Below are 26,917 nucleotides of genomic sequence, written 5' to 3'. Positions count from 1 at the left end.
CATCCTTGCCAAAACAATTCCATTTTTTGTACCATATTCCTACTTCACCTTATCCCATTCATCAGTCTCTAAATCCAGCATGAACAGGGGATCTACATTCAGTCATTCAATCCTTAGTACTTGAAAATTGTTCAAAATACAATTTATTAGTGCAGTTAGTCTTATTTATTTATTTATTTTAGCTTGTCATGCAAAAAAACAGCCTTTTCTGTACATGGTTCACTTGCTGTAACTTTACCTTTATGTAACTTTACTTTAGTGTATGTTTATGCAAAAACATGTCACATCCTTTCAGTTTCATTTGAACAGCTTTGGCAGTGCATATTGGCTTTGCACTAATTACATATACACTAATTACTACATCCAGGTCAATATGATTGACTAATATCAGCTACTTAAGATATATCAGCATTGGCATTCATGTTAGTGTGCTCTGCAGATGCAGCAGCAATAACTGTTTCATTGACATATAACATATAAAAATTACTATTTTCCTAGACCAAGTATAACAGAATGTTGTATGATTTTTTTTTCTTCGTATTTGTAATTTTAAATATTAGCCAAACATACTGTTATATTTCCTGTATTTAACACTAAACTTCAAAACCATGTATCTCCAAAACACTGATGTCAATCAAACGTATTTACAGCTCTGTGATGATGCATGTTTAAAATAATCTGATTTATTCAATCTGGTTTATTAAGCTGGTTTCATTTTTTTTTTAACAAAACATCACAAAATTTGGAGGTGCATGGTTTTCACAGGATAACAGCACTTTGCATTTGTTATAACTGTTAAGCGAAAAAAATAAAGTTTTGTTGTACAACACATTGTGGATGTAGAAAACATTAGCTGATGTTGGACTTTCAGGTAATAAAATCAGTCTCAGAAATACAGTAACATTTAAATTCTACTATGTAAATCTTTTTATCTAATATCAATAATTTGAGCTTGATAAGACAGCACCACAATAAAGTTGAGTTTTTTTTTCACCACATCACACTATGTGTACTATATTTACACCCACGAAAGCATCTGAACCTCACACCATTCATTCATTTGAGGGTCTGTGCTCACATTGCCTTCGTTTAACTGATTCGTGATTCAAACATCCCATATTCATCCTCTCTGCACTCCTCCATCTCTGTCTCTGAACTGTCCCAGCTCTGTGAAGGGAAACATTTTAGTGTGGGAGATGGCTGTCTAAAGAGTGAAGAGAATAAAACATACTCCGATACACAGACAAACACGTACAGACATACATGCACGCATTCTTGAGAAAAACACACACACACACACACTCTGTGAGGCAGTGGTGTGATGGACAGCACTGGCATTTGGCAGGGGGCACGATAAGGTGATGGAGAAGAGTAGTACAGAAAAGGCGTGTGACATGATAGAGAGAGGGAAGGATGGAGAGAGATGAAGAGGGGTTGAAGGAGGGAGAGGAAATGTGAAATATCAGTGTCACCAGAATTGTGGCCCAGTGTTTGTTTCTGTGGCTACCTACCACTCCATTGTTTGTTTGCTGAGAGCAAGGAAATGTGCTGAGAGGATGGTTATAGTGGGGGGACTAGTGAGAGTATGAATGTGAATAAGCAAGGGGAAGGGTGGGGGGCGTGAGGAGAGACACATGGAAGTGCTATTTATAACATTGGTGGAGGAGTGAGATTGGGCTAGGGTTTTTGTGTGTGTGTGTGTGTGTGTGTTTAAGAGACTTTTCGTAATGGAAAGCTTTGGTTGTTTGCTGCACATATGGTTGGTGCTCATAGTAAAAGCTGGCTATCATTTCAAATCTATTTGATACTAATGCTATGACACTTGAGGAACCCCTTTTCTTCTTTGAGAAATGTAAGCATGTCACTATGCAAAAACTATTTTGTTTCCAGTTAACAAAACAAGAAAAGAATAAATGATCTCCAAAATCTATTCAATATTCAGTTTACCATCCTACCGCAAACAATTTAGAAACAGCAAATAAAAGACTAATTATTTTACTCCGTCATTCTAAGGTTGTCAAGTTAACTCTATTTTGATTGACTAATCGATTGTATCAACTCCAAACAATAGTAACAGAAGTAATACTGTTGATTAGCCACAATTGAAGCTGATATTGTCAGATATGATTGCTCAACATTAAAAACAGCTAAAAACTGAGTTTTCAGTCCCACGACAAACTGTGGTACCTAAATTTGCTTTAGTTAATCCCATATGGCAGCTCTGAGATGCACAGTATCTGCAACTACCCAAAGTTTAATTATCAAGTTGATAATGGGAGAAAGAGTGTTGCATAATGAGTTATTTATTAGGGGTCATTAACCTCTTGTGGTGAATTGTTGACAATACCAGAGCAGTTTGTGAAGAAGCTGGCTGCTGGTTTCTTTGTGGACAGGGATTCAATGTCATGCTAATGTCGGTTTAAAACAAGCAGGGGAAAAAAACATCCAAGTTTTACTTGTTTTTGTCAGTTACCTTTTCTGGTTTACAGTTGCCTCTAGTGCCTGTCCTGCTGTTAATGCCTGTCCTACTGCAGTGAGCCTTTGGCAAGACTGCCCCCATGTGGTCAAAAGAAAAGCAAAATGTTATTCTCTGATCCAAGGGTTCTGAGAATGATCTTTTCCAGTGTAGCCACACATTAAGGCCCTCCAGCAAAATAATTATGCTTAACTCTGATTTTTGTTTAGGGCTGTTGCTTTATAAGAGTGCAATGTTTAACTGCATTATGTAAAGCCCAAAAGATCCAGCTTTTTCCACATTTTCAATCTTCTTCTCCCCCTTTAACCCAAAGACACCCCACTGACTTCCCCCTCTCTCATCCTCCTCTTTCTTTATAATTTTGACTGGGTAATTCCTCCAGGTGTAAAACCCACCTCCACCCCTTTTTGGCCCCTCCCCTCTCTGATATCGCTCTTCTTTCTTAAAGGGACCACCCGGCTCTCAGCAGTCCCCCCACGCACAGCCCCCCCCACACAACCCCAGCAACCCCATGATGGGACCTCATGGCCAGGTAAGATATTAGCACTTTCTTTCAAACACCCCTATCTATTTCATTCCCTCTAAATCTCAGTCACCACTTACCCCCCTTCACCCACACAAGCTCTTTTCTTTCCATTCACTAGTCGCACACTTTCTTCTTCTGCTACTGCCGCTGCTTCTTCTCCTCCAACCCTGAAGCCCTGTTAACTCTACTGTTGTTCTTGCTAACTCCCTATTGATGGCAGCCCCTCCAGTTGCTAGATCCATAATGAAAAGGCCTGCTCCTCTTCAAGGGCCAGGATCGGCTGTCCCTGTGTGGGATGAATAATTCACTCCTTGCCCCTCCCCCCGGAGCAGCTTGCGGGGGTTGCACACTTTTCAGCTGCCTTACTTTTAACACACACACCTGCACAAACACACAGCACACACTCAACCCCTGTTTTTACTTCTTCCAGCACCTGATAAATGAATAAAACACGGGACAGGCACTATGAACGTCACAGTTACCTACAAAAACACAAGCGTGTTCACATAAATGGGCCCTCTTAATCAAGATTTTTTTGTGCTTCTCTTGCTGCCAACTAGACAGAAATGTCCAATGTATTCCACTTAAAGAACATTCACCCTCTGTTTCAACACTTATCCAGAACAGTAGCTACAGATGCCACTGTGTAGGTAAAACTAGTCTTTGCCCATTAACTGCGGCAGCCCGGTTCTTCATTCTTGTGGTTTCTGGTTTCCGTCGTGTGCGAGAGAGTGTGGACATGTTTCGTCTATGGGTTTGAACGGTGTTGTTGGCCTGAAGTGTCTCTAACTTTGCCAGACAGACCACAGGCCGAATCAGTTTACACCACAGTGAGACGGGGTGTGCAGGGAGTTGTGTGAACGCTGTCTTTACACACACACACAAGTTTATGCTTTGAGTGCATATTATGCGTGTATACGCTAGCACAGTTAGAAATCAAAAAAACACTTATTTTTGCATCAGTGTATTTATATCTTTTTGTCTTTTCAGGCTAATATGATGAATTTGTGATCTCTGTGTCATCTTCCATTTTCCAACCACACCGTCTGTCTGTGTGTCCTGAGTGCTACCCTTCTTGGAGTGCTGTTGGATTTATCAATAATAAAAACATTTTTTCTTTCTGTCCCTCTTTTTGTACCACCCCACCCCCCTACCCTCCGGCTCCCTCTCACTTTTTAGCCCTTCATGTCACCGCGCTATCCAGGTGGACCGCGCCCCTCACTCCGAATGCCAAATCAGGTATTGACAAGGATTTTTTTAATTACTTCCTCATTTGTGTTGATTTTGAGGAGGGTTACAGTATCTGTTTTCCCACAAAAGTGGCCACTATTTTAATGGCTTTTTATGCCTGGACTTTTTCAGCCTCCTGGAGGAATCCCTGGATCTCAGCCTCTCCTGCCAAATAGTTTGGATCCAACAAGACCGCAAGGTAAAGCTGGAACAGCTGTTGTAGTCACAGGCCTGAGTTAGGATGCTTGGGATGTTTTTATAAAATGTGTTTATTTTGTAAAGTAGATCATGTGTCTGTAATAGCTGATGAGCCTATTAGGGCAGTAACTGTTCAGTTTTTTAAATTTTTGATTAAGCTATTAGGCAAATTTTCAGCTAAACCGTTTTTAGCCAGAAAATTACAGTAACTGCCAGTCATCTATGTCATATTACGAATGTATTTTAACGTCTTAAACTTGGTAAACCCTCCAGTAACTCTGAACAAAGACAAAGGCCCATTGCAAATTCACAAATTTTAAAACACCCCAAGGGATTCAATTCTTAATGATAGGAGATAGAGAAAAGCTGCAAATCCTCATACTTTTGAAGCTATTCTCAAATTCAGTTTCACTTGTTCTTCTTGCTTGTGCATATTTGTGGGTGTGTTTAGCTCAATAAGGAGTGTGTGGTGATTTTAGCTGTAGACCCCAGCTTCAGAGACCAGAGGGTTACAACTAATGGGATTAGGATAAAGTATTGTCTGTGGCATGCCTTAATTCCTCACTTTAGGAGGCGAGGCACATGTGGGTTTATATGATTGTATCCATTTTACAGGACATCCTAATATGGGTGGGCCAATGAGAATGAACCCTCCTCGAGGAATGGCCATGGGCCCACAGGTAAGACTAACCTGAAATCTGCTGTACACTCAGACACACATAGTTGAATTAGTTAGTGAACTATACAACAGAATTGTTTTTGTCTGGGTTCTTACAATGTTAAATATTTATTGTCATACAGAATTATGGGGGCATGAGGCCTCCTCCCAACTCTATGGGTGGTCCCATGCCAGGAATGAACATGTAAGTTAAAACATCCAATACACCATTGACATGTAACGTTGAACATTGTCTTACATGAGAAGGCTGCTGTGTCTTCTGTCCCTTCTGATTGTTTCTGTCTTTCTGTTTTCTATCTCTTCACATTATTTTCATCTTCTCATCTCTGTCTCCACTTTCCCCTTCACTATCCTCTCTTCCTTCCTGTTCATCAATCTGTCTTTTCCTCAGGGGTCCTGGAGGCAGAGGTCCTTGGCCAGGACCCAATGCTAATTCTGTGAGTCAGAAACCCTTGATTCTTACACAAAACCACACATAGAGCAAATAAAGAGGAACCAGCATTCAGTGTCATGCAGTCCTGTGCAATAGACCTAAAATGTTGTGCATACAGATGTGCATACTTTATACTTGTGATAAACAGCTATGGTTGAACCCATATGAGAAAAGGTCCATGGGTCATTTTTGGTGGGCGGTAAGCATTGTCCATCTTTTTCAGAAGTGCAAACCCCGTCCTAAAAAACAAATTGAGTTAAAATAAAACCTTCCTGACACACCTTTAAGTTTTTAAGCTTCACAAAAAGCAATATTTATTGCAGGACTGTTGTATTGGACTTTATTACATTGTAAAATGATCCTCTTTTTTTCCCTAAACTGTATAGATTCAGATTTTGTATTGGCTCAGCCTCAGATCTGATTATGTTCCCTCTTTCCTCCTGCAGATAGCCTATTCCTCCTCATCTCCAGGAAACTATGTGGTGAGTTAAAATGTGTCACACTTTTCGGCCATAATTTTGCTTTACCAATAAAGATTTATCACTTCCTGATGAGCCTAATTTTTAACCTATCTTTGATTGCTCCCCAGGGTCCTCCAGGTGGTGGAGGTCCACCCGGAACTCCCATCATGCCCAGCCCAGGTGGTGCGTCACCTATCCATGTCCCCCAGCAATAACACTAACGCCTCTTAGAAACTGATGTCTCTCCCATTTTCCCTCACTAAACAAGCATGAATTGTGTCCCCACACTTTCAGCCTTTCACATCTTTTCAGTGCCATGTCCCTTAGTATCATAAAACTGAAGTTTTGTTATGTTCTTTCTCAGATTCAACTAACTCCAGCGAAAACATCTATACAATGATGAATCCTATAGGACCGGGAGGCAACAGACCCAATGTAAGTCAGAACAAAAATGACTGTAAGGTTTTGGACTTTCCTGGTTTTTTAACCGGTTTAGTCATTGCAGATTGATTGCTAGTTAAAATAATGGTTGTTAGTATGAAGATCAAATTTACACAACCTGATCCACAAAATTGAATCCAGCTCAAACAGGGCTTACAGTCACATCACTGGCCATCCGTACAATTCAGCATTAGAGAAACAAGACTGTAGGACTGAAATGATCCTGGAGGAATAAACTGACTAGTTTGAATATGGAAAATAATTTTACAGCCATTTACGAACTTATTCTGCATATTTTTTCTAGTTCCCCATAGGACCTGGAGCTGATGGGCCAATGGCTATGGGACCCATGGAGCCACACCACATGAATGGATCACTAGGTAGGACTGAACGTACTGCACCTCAACAAATCACTGGTTAAACATTGTAGCTGATACATGTGCAAAACTACTTTATTTTGGACTATGATTACATTAAACTACAATTGAGCTGCTTCTCTCTTCTCACATTCCCAGGGTCTGGGGATATGGATGGGTTGCCAAAGGTAAAGAAATGTGTTATTTCTATAAATTCTTTACTTTTAACACCTGTGTGATACTGTTTATAAGCATATTTCTATTTTATTCATGTAGAGCTCTCCAAATAACATGGGGGGCATGAACAACCCTCCTGGAACGCCGAGAGATGATGGCGAAATGGGTGGCAACTTCTTGCACCAATTCCAAAGCGAAAGTGTAAGTAGAACAAGCAAATGGCATCTCACAACCCTTAACTGTTATCCTTGACATCCTGACATAAAGAAAGTGGAAAAATGCAAGCAGAGAGTTCACCTGATTTTTCAATATTGGTCATTTTGTGGTCAAATTTGTTCCACGTCCCTTTTTTTTTTGTTTGCATGTTTGTAGCTACATTGGTTAGTCTGTAATTTTTTATCACTGACTGTTGGCAAAACCTACACAAACTCAACCAGGCATATGAAAAAAATGGACATTATCCAAAGACAAGCACGCTCTGTCAATATAGACCTATGATTAAAACCAGATGCAAAATGCAGCCTGAACAGGCCCAAGTGAAGAGAGGTCACTAACATTGCAGTAGCATGATGCACCACAGTCAAAAAGAGAAGAAACATACCTGCTGTTTCTTGCACATCACACTTTCCATCATGCATTGCATCAGATAACTAATACATATTCAGAACTGCAGGTTTTCCCAGGTATTATGCCTTCTGAAACATGACACAGGAGGCCCATGGCAACACATTAGGAACGTTCCAGACCCAGTTAGACATAAACTCACATCCACTTAACTCGGCCTGGTCTTTGGGTCCAATCTCTTTCATAAGAAACCAAGCAGATTTTAAGTGCAGTGGGACACGGCACTATAAATTTGAAATGCTGAACAGAAAATAGTAGTAGTTGAAAGCAGTAATTGTCAAAAATAGTAATGAAAACAGGGATGTTATCAGATACTCTGCTTGCATTGTAACCACTTACTAATCACTTGGTAATTCATTCTAAATCCTCTGTATTAGTGGCCATAGTTGATCGACAAGAATAAATTGTTACTTTAAATGAACTGAACTAATGTGAGCGTATCAGTTTAGTCTGGTAAATGCACAACAGGGACAATATTTTTGCCTTTTTTTCTGAAGTGAAAAGTTGCAAAATTACGAGCTAATATGTAAAATAGGTTAAGAATTTAAATTTGTATTTCAATCTCTACCAATAAAAATACAGAGGTTCGATACCTAGCCCTTAACACCAGACAAATCACTGGATTAGTGCTGTATGGATAATTTGAGCCAAGTGTTTTAGACTCTGGCTGAAAACCTAAACTCTGGGTTTCTTCTAGCTTTGCAAGGCTGGTTTTGAGCGCCCTCTGGTGTTTTATTGTTGTCAGTTGCATTTCCACTCATCTGTGCCCTCCTCCCCCTTCCCTCTCTCTCTCTTTTCAGTATTCACCCAACATGGCGATGAGTGTGTGATTTTATTTTCTTTCCCTTTTATTTGTATTTTTGTTTTTTGTTTTTTTTCCCTTATTTTTTCCTACACATTTTTTTTCTTCAATTTAATCCTGAATTCACCTTGGATTGGACCACCTCCTCGCCTCACACACATCCTCTGCCTGCCCTTTTCCCCCTCCACCTCTCATGGGATCCGCTATGCCCCTCCCCCCTTCCCCCAACCCCTCCCTCTTTTCACTCGGGAACTCTACGGCCACGCAGCCTTCCGGGACAGCCCTTGAGCATGCTGGGACTCAAATTAAGACGGGCCCTCCTGGATCATGCAAAATGGCCGCCGGTCTGAATAGGAAGCAGTCACAGAGCAACAGGAAGAACCTTCTCTCTGACTCTGGCCCTGGCCTCCCTGGCTTCCTGTCAGGGTCTAGACAATGAGCAAGGAAAGGAGGACTAACTGAGAGAGAGGGAGAGAGGAGACTGGTTAACACAGCCCTCCCAGGAAAACACTGTTTGGTCTCTTAGCAGCTGCCTGGAAGCTTCTCAACCATGACTTTGGAAATTTTTGTTTTCAATTGTCTGTTTTTATTTTTGTTTGTTCGTTTGCTTTTTTTTTTCTGGATGATGTTGTTGTTGTTGTTATTGTTGTTGTTGTTGTTGCTGTTCCCGATGGATTCAGTTGAGGTTCAACTGAAATGACCCACTTTGTCCCAACATTGTATTCTCTGTGTACATTTTTAACAGAGGTGTTGTGAAGATCAGTGAACATTTTTTTCCCATTTATTTTTGTGTATGTATTGTATCATTTCTATTTTTATTATTGTATTATTGTTATTAATAATATTGGTATGATCATATTAAGATTAGGTTCTAATTTCTGTTGTTTCTAAAGGCACATTGTTATGATGAAGACAGCATTATGTGCACACACCACAGAAAATATTTGCTGTGTAAGACAGTTAGCACACTGCCCCCTGCAGGTATGATTTTTATCCACCATGGTACTGATTGGCCCCTTTTTTTATCTTCCTCAAAGGCTAGCAACTTTCTTTTAAAAGATCTAAATTTTTACCTTCTGCTCAGAAACCCACGAGGAAAAAGAAGTGGCTTCTGCTTAAGTAGCTTCCATGCAGTGAAATGCACAGCTCTATTTATTTATGTACTTTTAATTTGTCTTATGAATCATTGTTACTTTTATAAAAGTGTTATCCTTTGTTTTTTTGTTTTTTGTTTTTTTTTTACTTCAGGACTAGTAGCAGCTCTGGTATGTGCAGATTCCCTCAGCAACATTTCCTTATCTCTGTCTGACATCATCAAGTCCCTCTATCAGAGCCCTAAATGTGCTGTAGTGTTGATCATTTTGACCTAACTCATGCTGCTTCCACAAATGCTGCCCACTTAGATCACTTCTCAGTCCCAACGTGTACTTAAACTGCATTTATCGTCATTCTACTGACTTGTAGTCAACACTTGGATTGTTTGGGGTTTTGTTTTTTGTTTAGTTTATGACAAGTCCTCAACACACTGTGATATATGTTTGTGCTTTTTGGAAATCGGTTGGCTTGCAGAAATTTTGTGCCATGCATGCGGTGCTCCTTCTTTACGTTTTTTTCTGGTGAAAAGACTTCTGGTCCTCTGCTGTTGTGATCCTTGGTGTTTTTGCGTAGATGAAAAGCAGTTCAGGAAGCAGCAAGGCTTTGCTCTGTTGGCTGTTAACAAGTGGCCTCCTTCCCTTTGCTCATCTTGAAGAAAAAGACCTCCGTCCTTTTCCCTATTCTCACTTTCCCACTGGGCAAGCATCAACACACTCAGTCACACACCATCCCTCTCTGATTTATTTTTTTATTTGTACAACTCCATCCTTTGATTTAAAGGTTTTTTGTAAATACTGTAAAATGCATTTTGATATCATTGACATGTTTTGATATTTCAAATCACAAATTGACAGTTGATCAGAAACATGCTGATTTGGCCAACTGTGTGTATTTGTTCTAAGATGGTGTGTCTGAACTCAGAAATACTATGAATGATGAGAAACAGAAACTGGAGCTGCTATAGACTATTATGCTATTTCACCTCATCACAGACAAAATGTGGGCTTTACGGTGCACCAGAGCTGTAGCTTCAAGGGGTCTAAGAAAATGATTTGTGACATGTGATTTTTGCAGCCTTTAGCTAGCTCACTGTCGCAAACATTTCCTTGAAAACTCTTTAATTTAAACATAGTTGTACAAAATGCTTCTCTCCTCTGGCTCTGTTCTTGGAAAGTGTTGGTTTGAAGTGGAAAAAAAGCCACACATGGGCATATTTTTTTTTTTTTTTTTTTTTGTATTTTTCACAGGGAATTGGCAAGAACAGAAAAAGAGGCCAATTACACATATTATTTTCATAATAAAACTTGTCCTTTCTGTGTCTGCTTCTGACACACTGCATTTCTTTACCCACTTACCCTCTTAACACAACTGAAAGCGAAAGCAGGGCACACCAGACACCGGCTCTCAATCCAACACACCAGGGACCAGAGTACAGATTTTACTATGAAGGATTTTTTAAAAATCTATTTAAAATGGGGTGGGAGATGTGTTCAGGAAAGTAAAGAAGAAAAAACTCACAGATTTGTTGCTATAAAGAGGTAGAGAGTGCAGGAACAAGTGTTTCCTCCCCTGTAGTTTGAAATACTGTTGTACAAAATGCGGTCGAACTTCTATGTCCTGTAAGTAAAACTGTCACAACATTGATCATTTCTGTATTTCTATTGTGCTGATGTATAATACTGTAACATTCTGGGGTAGGGAGGGTTAAGAGCAATTTTGGGGGGGTGGGAGTAAAGATTTTTCTGTTCAGGTCCTCATTTTTCCTCTTGATGACAAAGCAGTATTGAATATGAGGCAGTCAGTCCTTGGAGAGTTGCTTTGTATCTCATGTTAGGGTAGTTTCAGATCCTAAATGTCTTGTGTAGTAAAATAAGAGGTTCCTTCTTCGTATGTTTTCTTTATATTGTAAAGTTTCTTTAGACAAAAATTGTTGCTTATTGGAAAAAGGTGGGAAAACTGCATTGATAATGTTTTTTTGGGGGGTTTTGTTAATTTCCATCAAGTTGTCAGTCGTTTTTGCCTGTCTCCCTTGTTGTAGATACATATTAAAAACAAATAAAATAACTTCACTCCTTTTGCCATGAACATACATTCTTTCTCTGGATTTATTTTGTTATGGTTTCTCTACAAATGTTGCCTTACATGTTTTTCTGTGGCTTTGGTTTGTGACGAGGTTAAGTGAAATGGGTTCTGCAGTAATTTTTACAGAAAAATTTTGGACATGGATCCAATATGCTGTGTATAGATTTTGGAAAACCCCTTTTGAAAGTTTTCCTTTCTTGTCATACCCTGTACATCTTGGGACTAAAAACTAATAAAACTTACAACTCATCAGGTGAAGAGGCCTACATTGAATATGAATGGTTCAACTTGAACATATAAATTGAAAAGGCTGGGAACCAATGGCTCAAACAGTGAAACATACCTCCTACCTGTGTTTAAAATACTTTTCGCACCATTCATTCATACCTCTATCATGTTATGGGAAAACAATGTAGCTTTCAGGCAGCTTTTAAAGCAGCTGAACCCTGCAGAGGTCTTTTGCATTTATTTGAGCAACCAATTCATCATTTTTCATTATCTGGGGCATTTATGCGTTATTTTCTTACCTAATTGTTTCTGCTATAATCATGATTATGTTGTCTGCAAAGGTAACTCTTTGCTATCAGAAAGTCCGAATATGTCTGTGTAAATCATACTTTAGTTACACACATGGTAAAAATGGTTCTCTCAATTTAAACATTTTCATTTGATTTTATATATTTTGTTGTACCAAAATATGCAACTGTTACTGAAGTAATATTATTTTGCATTTTCACAGACAGTTTCAAGATCTTATACTTTGAATGTATAACGTAGTTTTTCAAAGTAGTAAATATCCGTAATCCGGCAACTGCTTGAATGAAATCTCTTCCAAACCTTTAAATGTGATTCCAGCAAAACAAAAAATCAGTGTCACGGGTCTAAATGGTTCATGTCCACTCTTCACCTCCTCCTCTGATCTGTTCAAGTTGAGCTGAGTGACGACGCAGTGACCTCCTGCTCCTTTCACCCCAGCAAGCAGCAGGAGGAGCAACCAGGGAGGTGACAGAGGAGGCGAGGGACAGCCGAGGGAGCAGTGCTGGTCTTACTGATGAGGCTCTGGAGAAGGAGGAGGGTGGTGGAGGGGAGTTGGGTGGATGAGGCAGAAACACCATACTCCTGCTTTTGGAGGTGGAAACCTGGGTTGGTACTTCGAGGTGAGAATCAGATTGGTTGACTAATGGAGGAAGGTGAAGCAGAGGCGGGACCACCCTGACAGAGGGGAGGGTGTTCCCGCGTGGCTGGGATTGTGGAGATGGGCAGGGAGGAAGCTTATCAATGGAGCTCTTTTGGGTTGTTTTGTCTGATGTTGGGGCTCCAGGAGTTACACACCTATAGACCAGCCTGCTTGAAGTTGCATGAGATGAACACTCTTGTGTGAGAGAAAGGATTGACTGAGAAACACTTGAAAGGCTGTTGTGATTCTCCCGCCTGTCTTCCGTCCTGGACTGATGAAAATGTGACGCCTCATCCTCTATGTGCTCAATTTCCCTCCGTGCTCTCTCTGTTTCTAAATCCTCTATGTTTCTATCATCTTGATGGCTCCTCTCCCTCATGCCCTCCTCATAAGCTCTGTTCAGACAGGCCAGGTTGTGAATGGCCAACCATGGTTCAGATAACATCCTCTGTCTGGGAGGTGGAGTGCTACATTGGCTCAGCGGACTTAGCTCACAGGAGGGATGTCTGCTGCTGCTGCTGCTGCTGCCACTTCCTCTTTTACCTGATGAAAGTAAAGAACACACAGATGGGGGCGGGGGGGTAACTTTCACGTGGAAGTGGTTGCGAAACAGTTGCCTTTTATTACTGACTGCATGGGCTTTTATTGCCCATTTTCTTCCAGGGGATGTTTAAATAAACTGACCACAAATCTTATGTGTTTGTCTTTGGCTAAATGTGATTAAAGCTGTTCCCCAACTCCATACTACATCCTCTTCATAAAATGTTTTTAAACGGTTTAAACACCGTAAATGTGTTCACGCTGTTCGCACACTAAATTGAAATAACGAATAAAATAGGGGGGTCCTTAAGAATGAACTGAAATGCTTGTGTTTAGTGCAAAGGGGTAATTTTAGTGCTCACAGAAACAATACTGACATGATGACATAGTACAAATTACAATGTTGGTTGTCATCTTTGTGTGGCAACATGCTAACATTTGCTAAGTGACAAATCCATGGCATCATATTCATGATATTCAACTCAGTACATTACTTCATCCTCACATCCATCCTACATTCAATCTGTCTTACAGTTTAAGTGCCATTTTTTTGAGCATGAAATGTACCTTCTTTTTTGAAATGCACAGCCAGAGGTTAGATTCACCTCACGCTTGACAGCACATTTTCATCTTCTGTCCTCATGAATGAGCACTCAGCTAATGATTTCAACCAGCAGACATCTGTTCTTATCTGTCTAGACTTGCCTTTGTGAAACTGTGCTCTGCACTATCCAGTAGGAGCACAGTGTCTGCATATTGAGCCTGTGGATGGTGCTGATGATATTAAATTCACCAGGAATGAAAATGCTGAGGACAATAAAATAGAGACACCATTGACTACAATGCAGTCCTATGCAACACCAACATTAACTATAACCTCAGTAATAAACATATATCATTTCTAATACTTGTAACAAAAATTGAAACTTTATGAGCTTCATAACAATTGATATTATGGCAATGCTGTTGTATACATGTAATCAAAAGCTGGTCAACAGCTTGGTGGGGGTATGTTAAAATTTAAAATTAACCATTTCGGTAAATGTCACAATTGCAATTCAATAGTATTTGATGAGTCATTAAAAACAATTATTTTTACTGACTTGTTCCTCTGAAGTTAAAGATGTTTCCCCCCTCAGGTGAGTTTGGTGAACCCGTCTTAAGGACGATGTCAGACGGGGACATGCACGACACTGGCGACGTGTCAGGTGATGGAGGGACATTCAGGTAACGTCTGGTCACCGGGCCTCCACTCACACCCATCTCTGTGGCAATTATGATGATGTCAAGACCCCGTGCTCGGCAGGCATCCATCAATACCTAAAATACATAATGCGGGTGAGTTACCTACTGGATTGGTGTGCACTACTTTTTTTTATGTGATACTTAATATCAACCTGACTGTTTTAATAATGATGACTTGAAAAAAGGTATTTTTTTTTGTTTTGTGTTTGCAGAAAACTCTGAAAAACTTAATGCTATAAAAGAAAAGAAAAGTTAATGCTGTAATGTGTATCATCAATTTCAAAAGTTACGGAGATAATTTAGTCTGGTTGTTTTGACCCAGTCTTTTATTCCATTGTCGCACATCTTTTCGTGCTGTGAAGGTTTTTGATCCTGACATTGATCATTCTTTTCCCCTGCTGACTGACCTTGAGTGTGGGCTGGTGCTGCGCATTGATGGCATATACCAAAGATGAGGCTCCAGAGTAGTCTTCCATGCTAGGATTAGCTCCTGCAGACAGGAGGATGGATGCTACCTGAGCTCCTGCTCGCTCCATGCAGGCATACATGAGAGCAGTACGACCAGCGCGGTCCTGTGCATTTGGGTCTGCCTGATTGGTACAAAGAAGAAAAAAACGTTTTACATTTTCAGAAGTTAGCAACTCAAGAAGTTCCTATCTTTAGTGGCCCATGATGAGATGATGCGCAGTCCTCCATATAATCAATAATTGTTTAGCCTCCAAGTGTACTGTTTTCTATTATACTGTGGAAATGTTCAGGTACAGTTTAGTAGGTGGTTCACCAGGAACCTGTTTGTTATGCATTAAAAGTATCCCTGTATTACTGTGGATACGTATTTGTTATGCATTCCAAACACCTACAATAAATCACTAAACTGTAGAACTTGCATACAAACGTGTGTGCAGAACATTGCAGCATGTTAATAGATTCTGAGTCTAAGCGACTATCTATATTTGTCACTGCAGTCTGACCTTGTTCTGCAGTAAATACGTAAGGAGTTTCACAGTATCACTTCCATCTGGCTCCCCTCTCAGGGCCTTACAGGCAGCCACGAGAGCTGTCTCCCCTCTGGGGTTGCGCCCATTAACCTGAGCGCCGCCTTCGACCAGTAGGCGGACCAGACGGAGCTTCCCCGAGGCTGCAGCAGTGATGAGGGGGCTGCAGTCTGACAGAGGGTCCACCATGGTCTGAAGGGTAAAGGGGAGTCAAACTATATTTTTAATTACAAATATAATTACAAAGTTCATTTAGTTACAAAGTTCATCAGCATCACCATTATTGTGTCTCATGAACATTGTTTATCTGTTACCTGTTTAAATTTTTTTTCTAAATGATAAATTAATAATTATTCACTTGTATTTTTTTTCAAGAGCAGAGCAGCTGTGCTAACAGACATTTGATATTATATTATGATTAAAAACCAGGTGATCCCTTTCTGTCTAATCTGCCATTCAAACTTTTGAATAAAATCTATAGCACTGGAAAACCAGACAAATCTGGACACAGAATTCCATGAATACTATGTAGCTTCACTTTAATTTAAATGAAAGGCTGATTTTTAAATGCTCTTGTTATTATTCCAAATACTACATTTGACAGGTACATGGCACATAGTGTCCACATAGCAGTTTGTAGATAAATACAAATCCAGAAAACACACAGTAAACATTACACTCACCTGCCTTTACAGTGCTTGTTTTCCTATTCCTCTTCAAACAAGTTGGCAGACATCTTGAGTGTGTTCAGATGAGTTGCAAAAAAGAGCATTTTTATAATCCAACTGTAACACTGGGTTAGGAATTACTGTGCTCATGATGCTGGCCTGTGAGGACACTAACTTTCATCTACTCCCCTCTTTCTGTCTCCCTCTGTCCTGACCTGTCATCTCCATACCTGCTGAGTTGGGGGGAGGATCAGCCCACAGCGAGTATTCAAAGTTATAAATGGTTTTCAGCTCAAAATGTCACCTGTTGCAGCCACTGTACTACAAAGAGCCAGACGCCTTTGATATAAGTCAGCTTTGAACCATCCTCATCTGCCTTGTGACCACCGTCTGTTCAAATACAAGCAGAGATACAGAGACAAACGTCGAAATTCAAATGGACACAAACTCAAAGCAGTTCCTTTGTATCTGAAATTTTGGGACACACTTGTCTCTTATTATTTCTCTATCTTTTTGCCATTTGTTCTCTGCATAACAGTGAGCCAATGTTATATAAATAAATTTGACTTGAATGGTTTCAAAATGACAGAGCGGGTGGGAGGCAAATGACAGTCTGGCTCTGAGCCTGCGTCTGTCTGAGATCAGACAAACACTTCAGAAAACCTTCAAAACTAGACGTGCAATTATGTCAAAAACCATTTAGTTGGAGTAGTTGGAGAATCAGCAGCAAGCACATGCAGCAAGCAAGCGTGCATATAAATCCAAATTTTCCTAAACTTTTAGCATGCAAACCCCTAAGTTCTAAGAGGTTTTATAACAGTTTGGACAGTTTGACAGATAGCGACATTAAATGAGAAAAACATCCAACCCAGCCTTTCTAGAAAAGTTTGGCGGATACACAGATTTTACACAGCCAAAAATGATAAAAACAATGCCCAAAAAGTCAAAATGAGAGGCAAAAGCAGTATAGAGTTAAATAATCAGCACTGAAGCAAACTGAACATTGTTACGGGCCAAAGGAGGCGTCTCAAACCCCACTTCAAATTAACCAAACTTTCAGAAGCAATTTAATGACAGCCATTAGGCAGAATAATAGTTTGGCATAGCTCAGTTTTGGAAAAACACCCATTATGTTTAATTTGTAATTTGTCATAATTGTCTGTTTATATCTAATGTAACAGATTTGACACATGGACATAACACAGACAATGTGCTTGTTTTATTTTTCTCTAGATGATCTAAGTCAGTGTGTAACACAAACACATTCCTTCCACAGCATAGCTTATTATTTCTTAGTTACCTTCATTGAAAATGTCAAGACAAATCATTTTTTTTTATGTGGCAGTGAATCTTCCCTGTTGCCTTACATGGCGCTGAGATGTCCCTGCTTGTAAACCTTTACCTACAACTAAAATAATTGATTCCTCTGCAATTTGACTAAACGCTTTGTGGATATCGTTAATTTTTTCACTCTATAGGTCTCTTCTGTTTTACTACATGATTTGTGTCTTTTGTATTTGTCTGCTGTACATTTTGGCCATTTTGGACCCTTAACAAAATGCTCCAGACAAGTCACCTCTATGGAATTAATAAAGTTGCATGGGCACCGTAACTTCTCTGGTACACAGTCTGTTGGTTGTTCCAAGTATCTTAGAGACATTTGTCTTTGGTCTCGTGTCTTCTAGTATATGGAGATAGTCCTTTACATATGTTATCTAGATTACAGACCCTGTTTGTCTTGGGGGTCGTTGTCATGGTGTAGAACAAGTTGGGATCGTTTAACTTCCTCATCGATTGATTATTCAAAATCATGGATTATTTGTACTGATAACATTTTATTTTGTCCTTTCGGCTGATCCTGTTAGTTCAGGGATCATTTTTCCGCATGTAGATTTGGCACAGTTATTGATCTTCCTGACGCCACCCTCCCCAATTTTTACCGGGCTTGGGACCGGGGCTGCACAGCTAGGGATGGGCTTGTGGGGGGATCAGTATCTTGCGCAGAGAAACTTCGACATGTATTTTTTAAAACAGGACGTCCGGATAAACCTCCATCAATAAGTTTCATTACTTCAAAAGCAAAATCTCAGTCATGAAACCTACAAAACAGTAAAACATATTAATGACCACTTCACCTCACTTGACACCCACGCTAAAGAAATTCCCTGCACATGAAAGAAAGAGACTTCGCATAGTGAAAGGGGGGGGGGGGCAAAAACTAAAACTGGTTACGTAAGCCCTACGTAATGGTTTATTTATGTCTGCGGGCCAATAAAATGTGCGCTGAGTTCAGCCGTCATGACGTAATGCGATCTACTCCAGATTAGCGCGCGGCGAAGGAGCAGCAGCAACAGCCTCACATACATACACACACACACACAGACAGACGGATCCGTGGAGCTCTTTCTTCGGATCATTTCGCTGATGACTGTTTATTTATGTGGCATTGGTTCGGTCCCAAATAAACGCGGCAGAGAGGGGTTGGCGGCGGGATGTCGGCGCTAAGGGAGAGCCAGTGCTACGGACTGTCCAGCGGTAAACTGAGCCGCGGAGGCAACGTCTCAGTTTTTCACGTCAAACTCACTGACAGCGCGGCAAGAGCCATTGGCACCTTTCAAAACAGCAAGGTAGGTCCTTGTTACTGGTTTATACCCACTGTGTGTATTAACATTCAAAATTGTTGCACCACTTCGTCAAGGTGACCTTATTTTACAACCAAGTGATGAGAACAGGCTAAGTTAGGAAGGGGGGGTGGGTTAAGATTTGCGTTTTAACCGAAGTTTACCAGTCTCTTCCCCGGTTGTTGTCTCATTCAAGCCTCCTTTTAGCTATGAAATGAAAATATGTGTTGCATAATACAATGCGGAAAAGCTTCCCTGTGTGATGATGCTCGTAACAAGCTGTTGGCCAAGTGGTTTTAAGCTGCTGGCAAGTATAGTGAATACTAATCGTACTCGGAGCTGAGAGAGAAGAAAGAAAAAGGAAGAAAGGCTGCTTGGGGGGGGTAGGGGTAGTAGTAGGAGGGTATTATTGGATTGCATTTGAGAGTTGCACTACATGTCATTTTTGGTAAATAGATACAGAGTTGCAGCCACTTTTTGTCCACGCTAAAGCTGGATGGAGATAAATGTAAAGCCCTGAACTTGCTCAAAAACTAACATTTGACCCAGTTAATCATAAATGAATCACAGGCTTGCAGGAAGTCAGAGCAGAGAGCTGTCATTACACTTCCTCAATTCAATAATTCCAAGTAATGCATGTAGGAAACTCCTCAGAGATGAAATGCACAGCCTCAGCTTTTCTGGTAAAAGGTGAAACCTCACTGCTCCTCTCATTTCTCTGGTTTTGGTATAATATGGTTGTGATGAGATAGACAGGAAGGAGGGGAAAACACCTGACAAAAAGCTGACGAACATACAACACACACACACACACACACAGACAGACACACACAATACCATTGCTGTGAACATATCTAGTTTCTTTATTTAGCTTTAAGTGTGGCTATTCATAACCCACTTGGCCTGACCACAGAGAAAAAAAACACCTCCACATGTAGCCGGGCCAAACTCTGTACTGGCAGCCACCTCACTCTCTGCTCTCATCAACAGGTGGACTCACAAATCCTCTCCACGAAAAGGTCAATTAGATTCTATTCATCGCATACTTTCCATCCATTCTGCAAACGTGTTACTTTGGCTCATCACTTCTGTAGTTTCTTACAGGATAACTCACCCCTGTGAGAGATGACTGTTTCATCGTATTCTTATGTGACAAGGGAAAATAAATGGAGGAAACCAATGTGAATATGGACCAATACATATGTTTTTAAGGGGATTGGGTCAGTCATGGCATGAGCAAGCCACAGTCGATTAGTTTAATTTTAAAAGAGCACTGCACTGATTTAGCATAGATCCCCTGTAACATGCCAAACTTACAACAAAAAGGCAAAAATCACTTATCTTATCCCATCTCATTCCATATCTTATTCCATTCTTCTTTGCCAGAATGTGAAAACACGTTAACCTCAGGCAGTGGGATGCAGATACCTTTGCAGTTTCCAGGCCCAAGCAACAGCCCTTGAGGTCCCCTCTCAAAGTTCACAATTTCTGTTATTGGATGCATTCATTCACTGTATGAGGATTGTCAACAGTTCCAGGGCCTGTGTGCAATGACGTATTAACATTTAAACATAAATGACTGGAAGGTGACAGCATGGGTGTCAGATCCTTGTTATAGCCGATTACCTCAAATCAGGCATTGATGAATTAATACATCCCTGTTTGTCATAACAACCAGCCACCAACTGCACAGGACAAGCCCTGTAACAGCAGCATGAATCACCCCATGCTGCATTTAAGAGTTCATCACAGCTGGTGAGCAAGTGAGTAGAGATGCGGAAAGAGACAGCATCATAGGTACTAGCACAAAAGCAAACTGCACAAAATAAGGAGACCAAACACAAACATCAACAATTCCACTATCACCGTGTAATATATGAAGAAAATATTGTTGAAGTGTTCACTTGCTCTATGCGCAATGTAATGTAGAATTATACAGCGATGGATAACAATATAATGGATACTTTAGCTGGGGGGGTTGTGATGGTTTGAAAACAAGAGATTAACAGCCACTGTGCTTAAACATGAAGAAAAACAGCTTATAGGGGAAAAAAAGACCATGACTTAGTAATAGCAGCTATAAATCCACAATAAAAGAAATGAAAGTACCGGCACAAACAGTACACCGCAAAACTTCCTCTGTGTTGCGCATTTTATGTATGTCTGTGCTGATCTACGAGATTTCTGTGTGTCTCTGTGTGTGTGTGTTCAAGAAACATGCAAATTTAATATATTTCTTTTTTCTAGGGCTTGTCGTCCCATCCAACCATCTGTTTTAGTGGAAAACAAGGGGTAAGAAGAAGAAGACTTGCTTTTCTCTTGAAGTAAAACATTATTTACATTTTGTATGCTTTAAAGATTTTCTCTAAATCTCCATCTCTATCTACTGTTTCTTTCTCCGCCTCTTATAGAGAATCACCATCCCTTCCTCAGAGAATAGAGCTGAAGTGAGGATATTCACCTTTGGCGTCACCAACGTCGCCGGTGACAATCCTCATGGAAGTTTTGACTGTGTCCAACAACTCAGCAAAGGGTAAAACACAACAAAAATAAATTCAAAGCACACTACAAACTGTAATGTTTGTTTGTTTTGTTTTGTTTGTATGCATGGATGTACAGCCTTTTGGGGCCATTGTACTCAAGAATTTGAGGAAGGAAGGTTGCAAATTCTTGTTTGGCATTAAGTAATTAAATAGGGGAAATGTGTTATTTTATGTTACATAGGCCACTATTCATACGTAAGTTTTTCCACATGATTATATGTTTACTTTGTACTTTGTATGAAAGTGTTTTCAGCATTTTAACTTATGTCAAATTCCATACTGTTGTGTGGTAATTACCCTTCTGCTAACCTCAGTCTTTTTTCGAATGCCAGAGAAAAAACAACATTCCTGATGTCTACCACAATGTAAATATAGAGAATTTTAAATGCCAGTATTTGTAAAACGTTGAGAAAATATTTATCAAAACGGTTGTTGAGACCTGACAAAAACATGATTGCAGGAATTGCAGTGACGTGACAAAAAACATGCCAAACTACACACTGCTGTGAATGTGGTCCAGCCGATATAAGCATAAACTGTATCTACCTCAACACTACCATAACAGAACCGTCAGTCAAGCAACTACATACTGAATATATAGTGACGTTTATTTGAAATCGATAACGTTTAGAAAGAGTTCTGAAAGCTTTGTCCGAACGCTGTCTGTACTCACTGTCCTCCTTCCTTCTTTTCCTCTCAGTGCTGCAGAGGAGCTGTCATGTCTTGGGGTGATTCAACAGAAAATGACAGTCAACGCCACAGATGACTCTTACGACAAGGCTCGTCAGAGCATGGCCCAAGCTGAAGAGGAGACGCGCAGCCGAGGGACCATTGTCATCAAACACGGGGGGCGCTACCAGGGTAGGAAATTCAGAAAGCACTGACATGTGCATAGTCTGCTTGGTTATACAATAGATAACTCCAGATAAGGAATAATATTTGCCTGTGGACAAATCTGTACTGTGCTGGTTAAATCCACAGTCAGCCATATTGCATTTGTTGCCATAGCAATTTGTGTGGCAACAAGTTACATAGTAACACCTAGCATTGTTTTCTTCTGCAGAACACACAACAAACACACAGTCACATACAGTATTGTATTTATTGTTATGTGCACAGAGTAGTGATTTGGAAAGATATATTTTTAGAATATTCAGAGACAGTGCAAACACACAGATACATAAGATACATAAACACAGATACATACTAACAAAAAAAAACATAGTGAATAGTGGCTTATTTTCTATTATGCTTTTTTTATGTTTCTAACCACCACACCACTTCCTTCTAAGCAGATATGTTATCCACCCTCGTCTTGTTTTAGTGAACACACATGCACAAACGAGCACTGTGCTATGCACTAGGTTGATGATGTTGGCAGTTCAGAGGAAGCGTATAACGAAAGAAAAAAAACTTCCTTACTCACTACAAATTTGTGCAGTCATGTGGTTATTTCCTAAATTAGATAGCAGCTTTTGCTCGCTGAGGTGTGTGTGCATCTTTGTAACCCAAATGTGGGTTTCTAAAAAAATGAAATTACTTGCTTTCTCTTTCATGCCCAATTCTGCCACAGGACAAATATGATTCTCTGGTGTCTGATGCTGCCACATTTATAAACATTTGTACCTAGGAATTTCCCAGAATAATGTACTACCAGCTTTAAGGCTAGCAATTCAATGTCCCTTATACAATTGGAACAACCTAAAAAAGAAGGGAAAAAAAAACAAGATCATGTACACCTGAGGCAGCTCCCTGTGGACTTTCCCCAGATTTCTTTTTAAGATATTTTTGCTGTATTTGACAATGGCTTCTTTTGATGTGTCATTTCCGGCGTCCTTGCAGGCAAGAAAGTAACAGTGCGAGCACCAGCACCAGCGTTAGCCAGTCTGACCAAGCCAAAACACTCGTCACAATCACTCCTCAGCAACATTAGGAAAGGAGTTGGCATGTCCAAGGTAAAGAAGAGTGCCTGTGTATCAACCAGAGAGTGTGTTGGAGATGTGAAGGAGAGACCCCTCAAAGAGAGAGTAACACACCTGCTAGCTCTAAGGCCATACAAGAAACCTGAGTTGATCCTGAGGCTGCAGAAAGATGAACTATCAGCTGGAGACAAAGATATGCTGGACTCTGTACTCACGGAGGTAAGTTTCAGTACACAAGATGAAATAGTTTGGAGTAATAAAAAAAGCAACAAAAGCTTCACTCAAGTTAACACTTTTGCCATTTAGATAACTGCCAAATCTGAATCATTGTGCACCCATCAAACATTGAGGAAGATCTCATTTCTGACCCTTGAAAATAAGGCTTTCACCCACTTTTCGTCTATTTGTATACAGGTTGGCCAACTCAACAGCAGAGACAACACATTTGTTCTGAAGGACAGTCTGTATAAGGAGCTGCAGAAGGACTGGCCAGGCTACACCCCAGGAGACCAGCAGCTTCTTAAACGCATCCTTGTCAGGTAACGGAAATTAACAGTATGTCATTAAGCATGTTAAAAAAAATTACTTGAACAGAAGACGGTGGCACACTTTATAGAGTGTATAATGAAAATGCACCATTTGCTGCGAAGGAAAAAAATACACTCAATTCAAATGTGGTCTAAAGAAATGTAACTTTTTGGCTTTTCTACAAAATGCCAAGAAATATGGAGATTAGGCAAATAATGTGGATAAAAAGGAATAAGAAATGGCTGTTTTAGTGACTAATGCACCCACATTAGGGCTATGCTGGTGCTGCTGCTGTTCTACTGGCACTGAATCTTAAAAATTGAATTTTCATTCAGGGTTAAATGTACTGTTGCCTTCTCATTTATGTACAGGAGATTATTTCAGCCACAACAGAACCTCCACGCTGTCCCAGAGGCCCAGGTCAGCCCATTGCGAGATACCCCCAACTCCTCCCCAGCACACTGCCCAAAACATTCCCTCCAAGAGGAATACACTGACCCTCTGTCCAGTAAAAAGCCCAGGGTATCCCGCTTGCCAAACAAAACAGTCAGTGACACATCAAGATTCAGGCCATCTGAGCAACTGGCTCATAAAGATGTCACAGAGACAACAGCAGATGACAGGCAAAATATCTCACTTGACCCTCGAAAGCTGCTTTACTCGTTATCAGCAGTTTGTCAGCAGGAAGAAGACGCAGCCAAGAGACTACAGCCAACTCATGCTGCTCAGAAGGAACCTAAAAGCCCAAAAGACCGCCCTCGAGGCACTTTTGATCAACCTCCATTGCCTCTGATAACATCAGATCAGAATAATCACACAGCGAAAAGAAAGAAGAGCAAACACAAACACAGAGATCAGGTGAGCATGGCGGGCCTGGTGTTTTAATGGTTTGTAGCTTTTTTTTTTTAAATGTCACTATCATATGTGTCCGCATTCATCTGACATTTTTTTTGTTTGTACAGGAGAAGAATACATGGAGAGACAGGAAAGAAAGAAGAAAAGATCACAATTCAGAGAATCCAAACAAAAAAGACTTGCTTGATTGCTCAGGTGAGCGCTGTTAGTTGTTAATTTTTGGCCTTAAGTCTCAGCCTCTCAGTATGTTTGTTTTTATTTAATGTTTGCTTCTTTCTTATAGAGCCAAGGGATATTTTGTTTGACGCTAATATGATGCAAACAAACAATGACACCGCAGATTATCTATTGTAAGTACACCTTTGACACATTTCCAAATGTCTTTACAAAATTTGTCATAAACGTTATTTAGAGTTGGATAAAAAATTTGCAAAAGACTAAATTATTGCACATATAATTTCAGGTTAAACCAGCTCTTTTACTAAAGAATTATGTGACTAGTGTGTTATTTGGTCATGTGACCAAAAGTGTCTCTTTGTTTGGACAGGAAGTACACAGTGATTTGCAGTAGTGATCAGAGACAGTGCTACAAACAAGACTTTAACAAGGAGTACAAGGAGTACCGGGAATTACACGCTCGTATTGACAGTGTGACCCAGCAGTTCATGGAGCTGGACACACAGCTTAAACAGCTTCACCACAAATCACATAAATACAAGGTATTACACTGTATTCTTTTTGCATAAAATGTAGCTACATACAAAGATGTGTCATATTTCTACCAAACAGTTCTAAAATGTGCAACACATTTAGCTATATTTTTCACTTTTTTGAGCATATTGACTGGATGGTGTACCGGCACATGAGACTCCCATAGTTCACTTTGGGTTGCCTGTTTGGTTTTATTTTCATAGAGGAAAACAGATCACAGCATTCATCATTTGTTTTGAAATTAAATTGTGGCTCATGATACTCATATAGTCATCAAGTAGCCGAAAATACAAATATTGATCTGTCATATGTGCATTAATTCTCATTTTTGTAATTCTCTTGTAGACGGTTCACAATCAAATTCTTCAAGAGTATCGTAATATTAAAAAGGTAACAACTGTCTTTAAACTTTCCAGTATTTAGCCCTGGATTGCAATATGTAACATTCATTCCCCTCTTTTTTCTTATTACATCACCGAGTAACTTTCTTTTCCCTTCTAGTCTAATCCCAACTACAACCAGGACAAGATTCGCTGTGAATATCTACACAAAAAACTGGCCCACATCAAGAAGCTCATATCAGAGTATGACCAACAGCAACTTAGTGTGGACCATTCCTGACTCTGAAATTGAGTGAGCGGGGAGAGTACAGTAAACAGCATGAGGCAGGGACGCTTCACACTGCCCAGCTAAAAGCCATTAAGCTGGCTCGAATAGTCACGGCTAAATGTAGTGTGAGCGAGGTTTGGAGCAGCAGCAGTGGTGTGCTGTGATAAGAGATATTTTCTTACCGAATGAGAAGTAAGCTGCCACTACAGTGACATGCCAAGGACACATGGTGCAACAATAGCTTTTGACAAAAGCTGTGGAAACTTAAAGTGGAAACTGAGATCTTATTCTTTAAGATGGGTTACATGTGGATAGAAGGTGCTAACTCTTAAAACACATGTAGATTCCATCACCATTACAGATTTTTCTTCTTCTTTTTGTGAGTTAAGTGTAAACATCAGTTTGGGTTTTGGCTTATGTGTTCTGTTAGCCATGTCAGTGTTCACAATATAAGCTGGAGCATGAGATAACTGTATACTGTACATACCCCGAATGCTCGTACGGTGAACAGAAGGGGGGTCTCCGTGTTAGGAAAAAAAGATGGCAGCTGGAATGATTTGCCATCCTGAGAAGACATTTCTTTGAATATTCTTTGGTTTTGGTTAATTGAGACTCTTAAAAGTATTGCCAGTGCCTGAAATGGTTTCTAATAACGGACTGTATTCATGGTGTTCCACTGGTCTTATCCTTCATGTGATTATTCACAAAACACTGAAGAGTATTTTGTTGAATGAACATAATGAACATGAACATGTTGAGTGAACATAAGGTTGTATTCAGGGAATTTTCAGTGTGATCTGCAGTACAGGTATGATCATTAAAAACTGTTTTAATTTAGAGAAATGAAATTTATGACATTATTGTATATGTAGGCTGAGAATGGTGAAGGATTAAACAATGAAAACTTTGCAGCATGCTGAGAA

General features: G+C 40.0%; 3 protein-coding genes across 6 annotated transcripts in view; 2 read left to right on the top strand and 1 right to left on the bottom strand.

The window, feature by feature from the left end:
• Positions 1-11,583, top strand: part of zgc:110158 (uncharacterized protein LOC553590 homolog) — a 35,270-nt gene extending 23,687 nt beyond the window's left edge. The window contains exons 6-18 of one of the 3 annotated variants that reach the window (XM_067480880.1): positions 2,925-3,008; positions 4,182-4,241; positions 4,365-4,431; positions 5,046-5,110; positions 5,232-5,293; positions 5,501-5,546; positions 5,989-6,024; positions 6,132-6,183; positions 6,368-6,438; positions 6,749-6,824; positions 6,960-6,988; positions 7,077-7,178; positions 8,402-11,583. In XM_067480880.1, the coding sequence (XP_067336981.1) occupies positions 2,925-3,008; positions 4,182-4,241; positions 4,365-4,431; positions 5,046-5,110; positions 5,232-5,293; positions 5,501-5,546; positions 5,989-6,024; positions 6,132-6,183; positions 6,368-6,438; positions 6,749-6,824; positions 6,960-6,988; positions 7,077-7,178; positions 8,402-8,431 (780 nt within the window). In that variant the 3' untranslated portion in view covers positions 8,432-11,583. Of the gene's footprint in view, positions 1-2,924; positions 3,009-4,181; positions 4,242-4,364; positions 4,432-5,045; positions 5,111-5,231; positions 5,294-5,500; positions 5,547-5,988; positions 6,025-6,131; positions 6,187-6,367; positions 6,439-6,748; positions 6,825-6,959; positions 6,989-7,076; positions 7,179-8,401 lie in introns of all 3 variants that reach the window. The other 2 variants (XM_067480879.1, XM_067480881.1) reach the window with 2 other exon arrangements.
• Positions 11,584-11,689: 106 nt separating this feature from the next.
• On the bottom strand, positions 11,690-18,424 carry LOC137101901 (ankyrin repeat domain-containing protein 34B). Of its 2 annotated transcripts, XM_067480877.1 has the most exons (5): positions 16,221-18,424; positions 15,514-15,729; positions 14,950-15,132; positions 14,401-14,617; positions 11,690-13,300 (listed from the first exon to the last, which is right to left on the bottom strand). In XM_067480877.1, the coding sequence occupies exons 2-5, from the start codon at positions 15,724-15,726 to the stop codon at positions 12,471-12,473; spliced, it is 1,443 nt and encodes a 480-aa protein (XP_067336978.1). In that variant the 5' UTR covers positions 15,727-15,729; positions 16,221-18,424; the 3' UTR covers positions 11,690-12,470. The 2 variants fall into 2 exon arrangements, with proteins under 2 accessions (XP_067336978.1, XP_067336979.1); XM_067480878.1 differs by lacking the exon at positions 16,221-18,424 and having other exon boundaries at positions 15,514-16,071.
• A 118-nt stretch (positions 18,425-18,542) lies between these two features.
• Positions 18,543-26,902, top strand: LOC137101897 (RNA polymerase II elongation factor ELL-like). The gene is made up of 12 exons (XM_067480871.1): positions 18,543-18,832; positions 21,074-21,118; positions 21,238-21,359; positions 22,070-22,230; positions 23,212-23,510; positions 23,706-23,830; positions 24,191-24,677; positions 24,782-24,869; positions 24,958-25,024; positions 25,222-25,393; positions 25,731-25,775; positions 25,887-26,902. Exons 1-12 carry the CDS (start codon positions 18,698-18,700, stop codon positions 26,004-26,006), a joined length of 1,866 nt encoding a protein of 621 aa, XP_067336972.1. The 5' UTR covers positions 18,543-18,697; the 3' UTR covers positions 26,007-26,902.
• The last annotated feature ends 15 nt before the right edge of the window (positions 26,903-26,917 follow it).

Source organism: Channa argus, chromosome 16 (assembly GCF_033026475.1).
Source record: "Channa argus isolate prfri chromosome 16, Channa argus male v1.0, whole genome shotgun sequence".
Classification (NCBI taxonomy): Eukaryota; Metazoa; Chordata; class Actinopteri; order Anabantiformes; family Channidae; genus Channa; species Channa argus.
This window is presented reverse-complemented; position numbering and strand designations above follow the sequence as displayed.

Bases quoted from the DNA above. Each gene is read 5' to 3' on its own strand.
- LOC137101897 (XM_067480871.1), top strand. From the start codon at position 18,698: ATGTCGGCGCTAAGGGAGAGCCAGTGCTACGGACTGTCCAGCGGTAAA. The intron at 25,394-25,730 runs GTATTACACTGT...ATTCTCTTGTAG, and splicing joins ACAAATCACATAAATACAAG to ACGGTTCACAATCAAATTCT. The intron at 25,776-25,886 runs GTAACAACTGTC...TTTCCCTTCTAG, and splicing joins AGTATCGTAATATTAAAAAG to TCTAATCCCAACTACAACCA.
- LOC137101901 (XM_067480877.1), bottom strand. From the start codon at position 15,726: ATGGTGGACCCTCTGTCAGACTGCAGCCCCCTCATCACTGCTGCAGCC. The intron at 14,618-14,949 runs GTCAGTCAGCAG...TATGTATTTTAG, and splicing joins AGCACCAGCCCACACTCAAG to GTATTGATGGATGCCTGCCG. The intron at 13,301-14,400 runs GTCAGTAAAAAT...TACTTTCATCAG, and splicing joins CTTTAACTTCAGAGGAACAA to GTAAAAGAGGAAGTGGCAGC.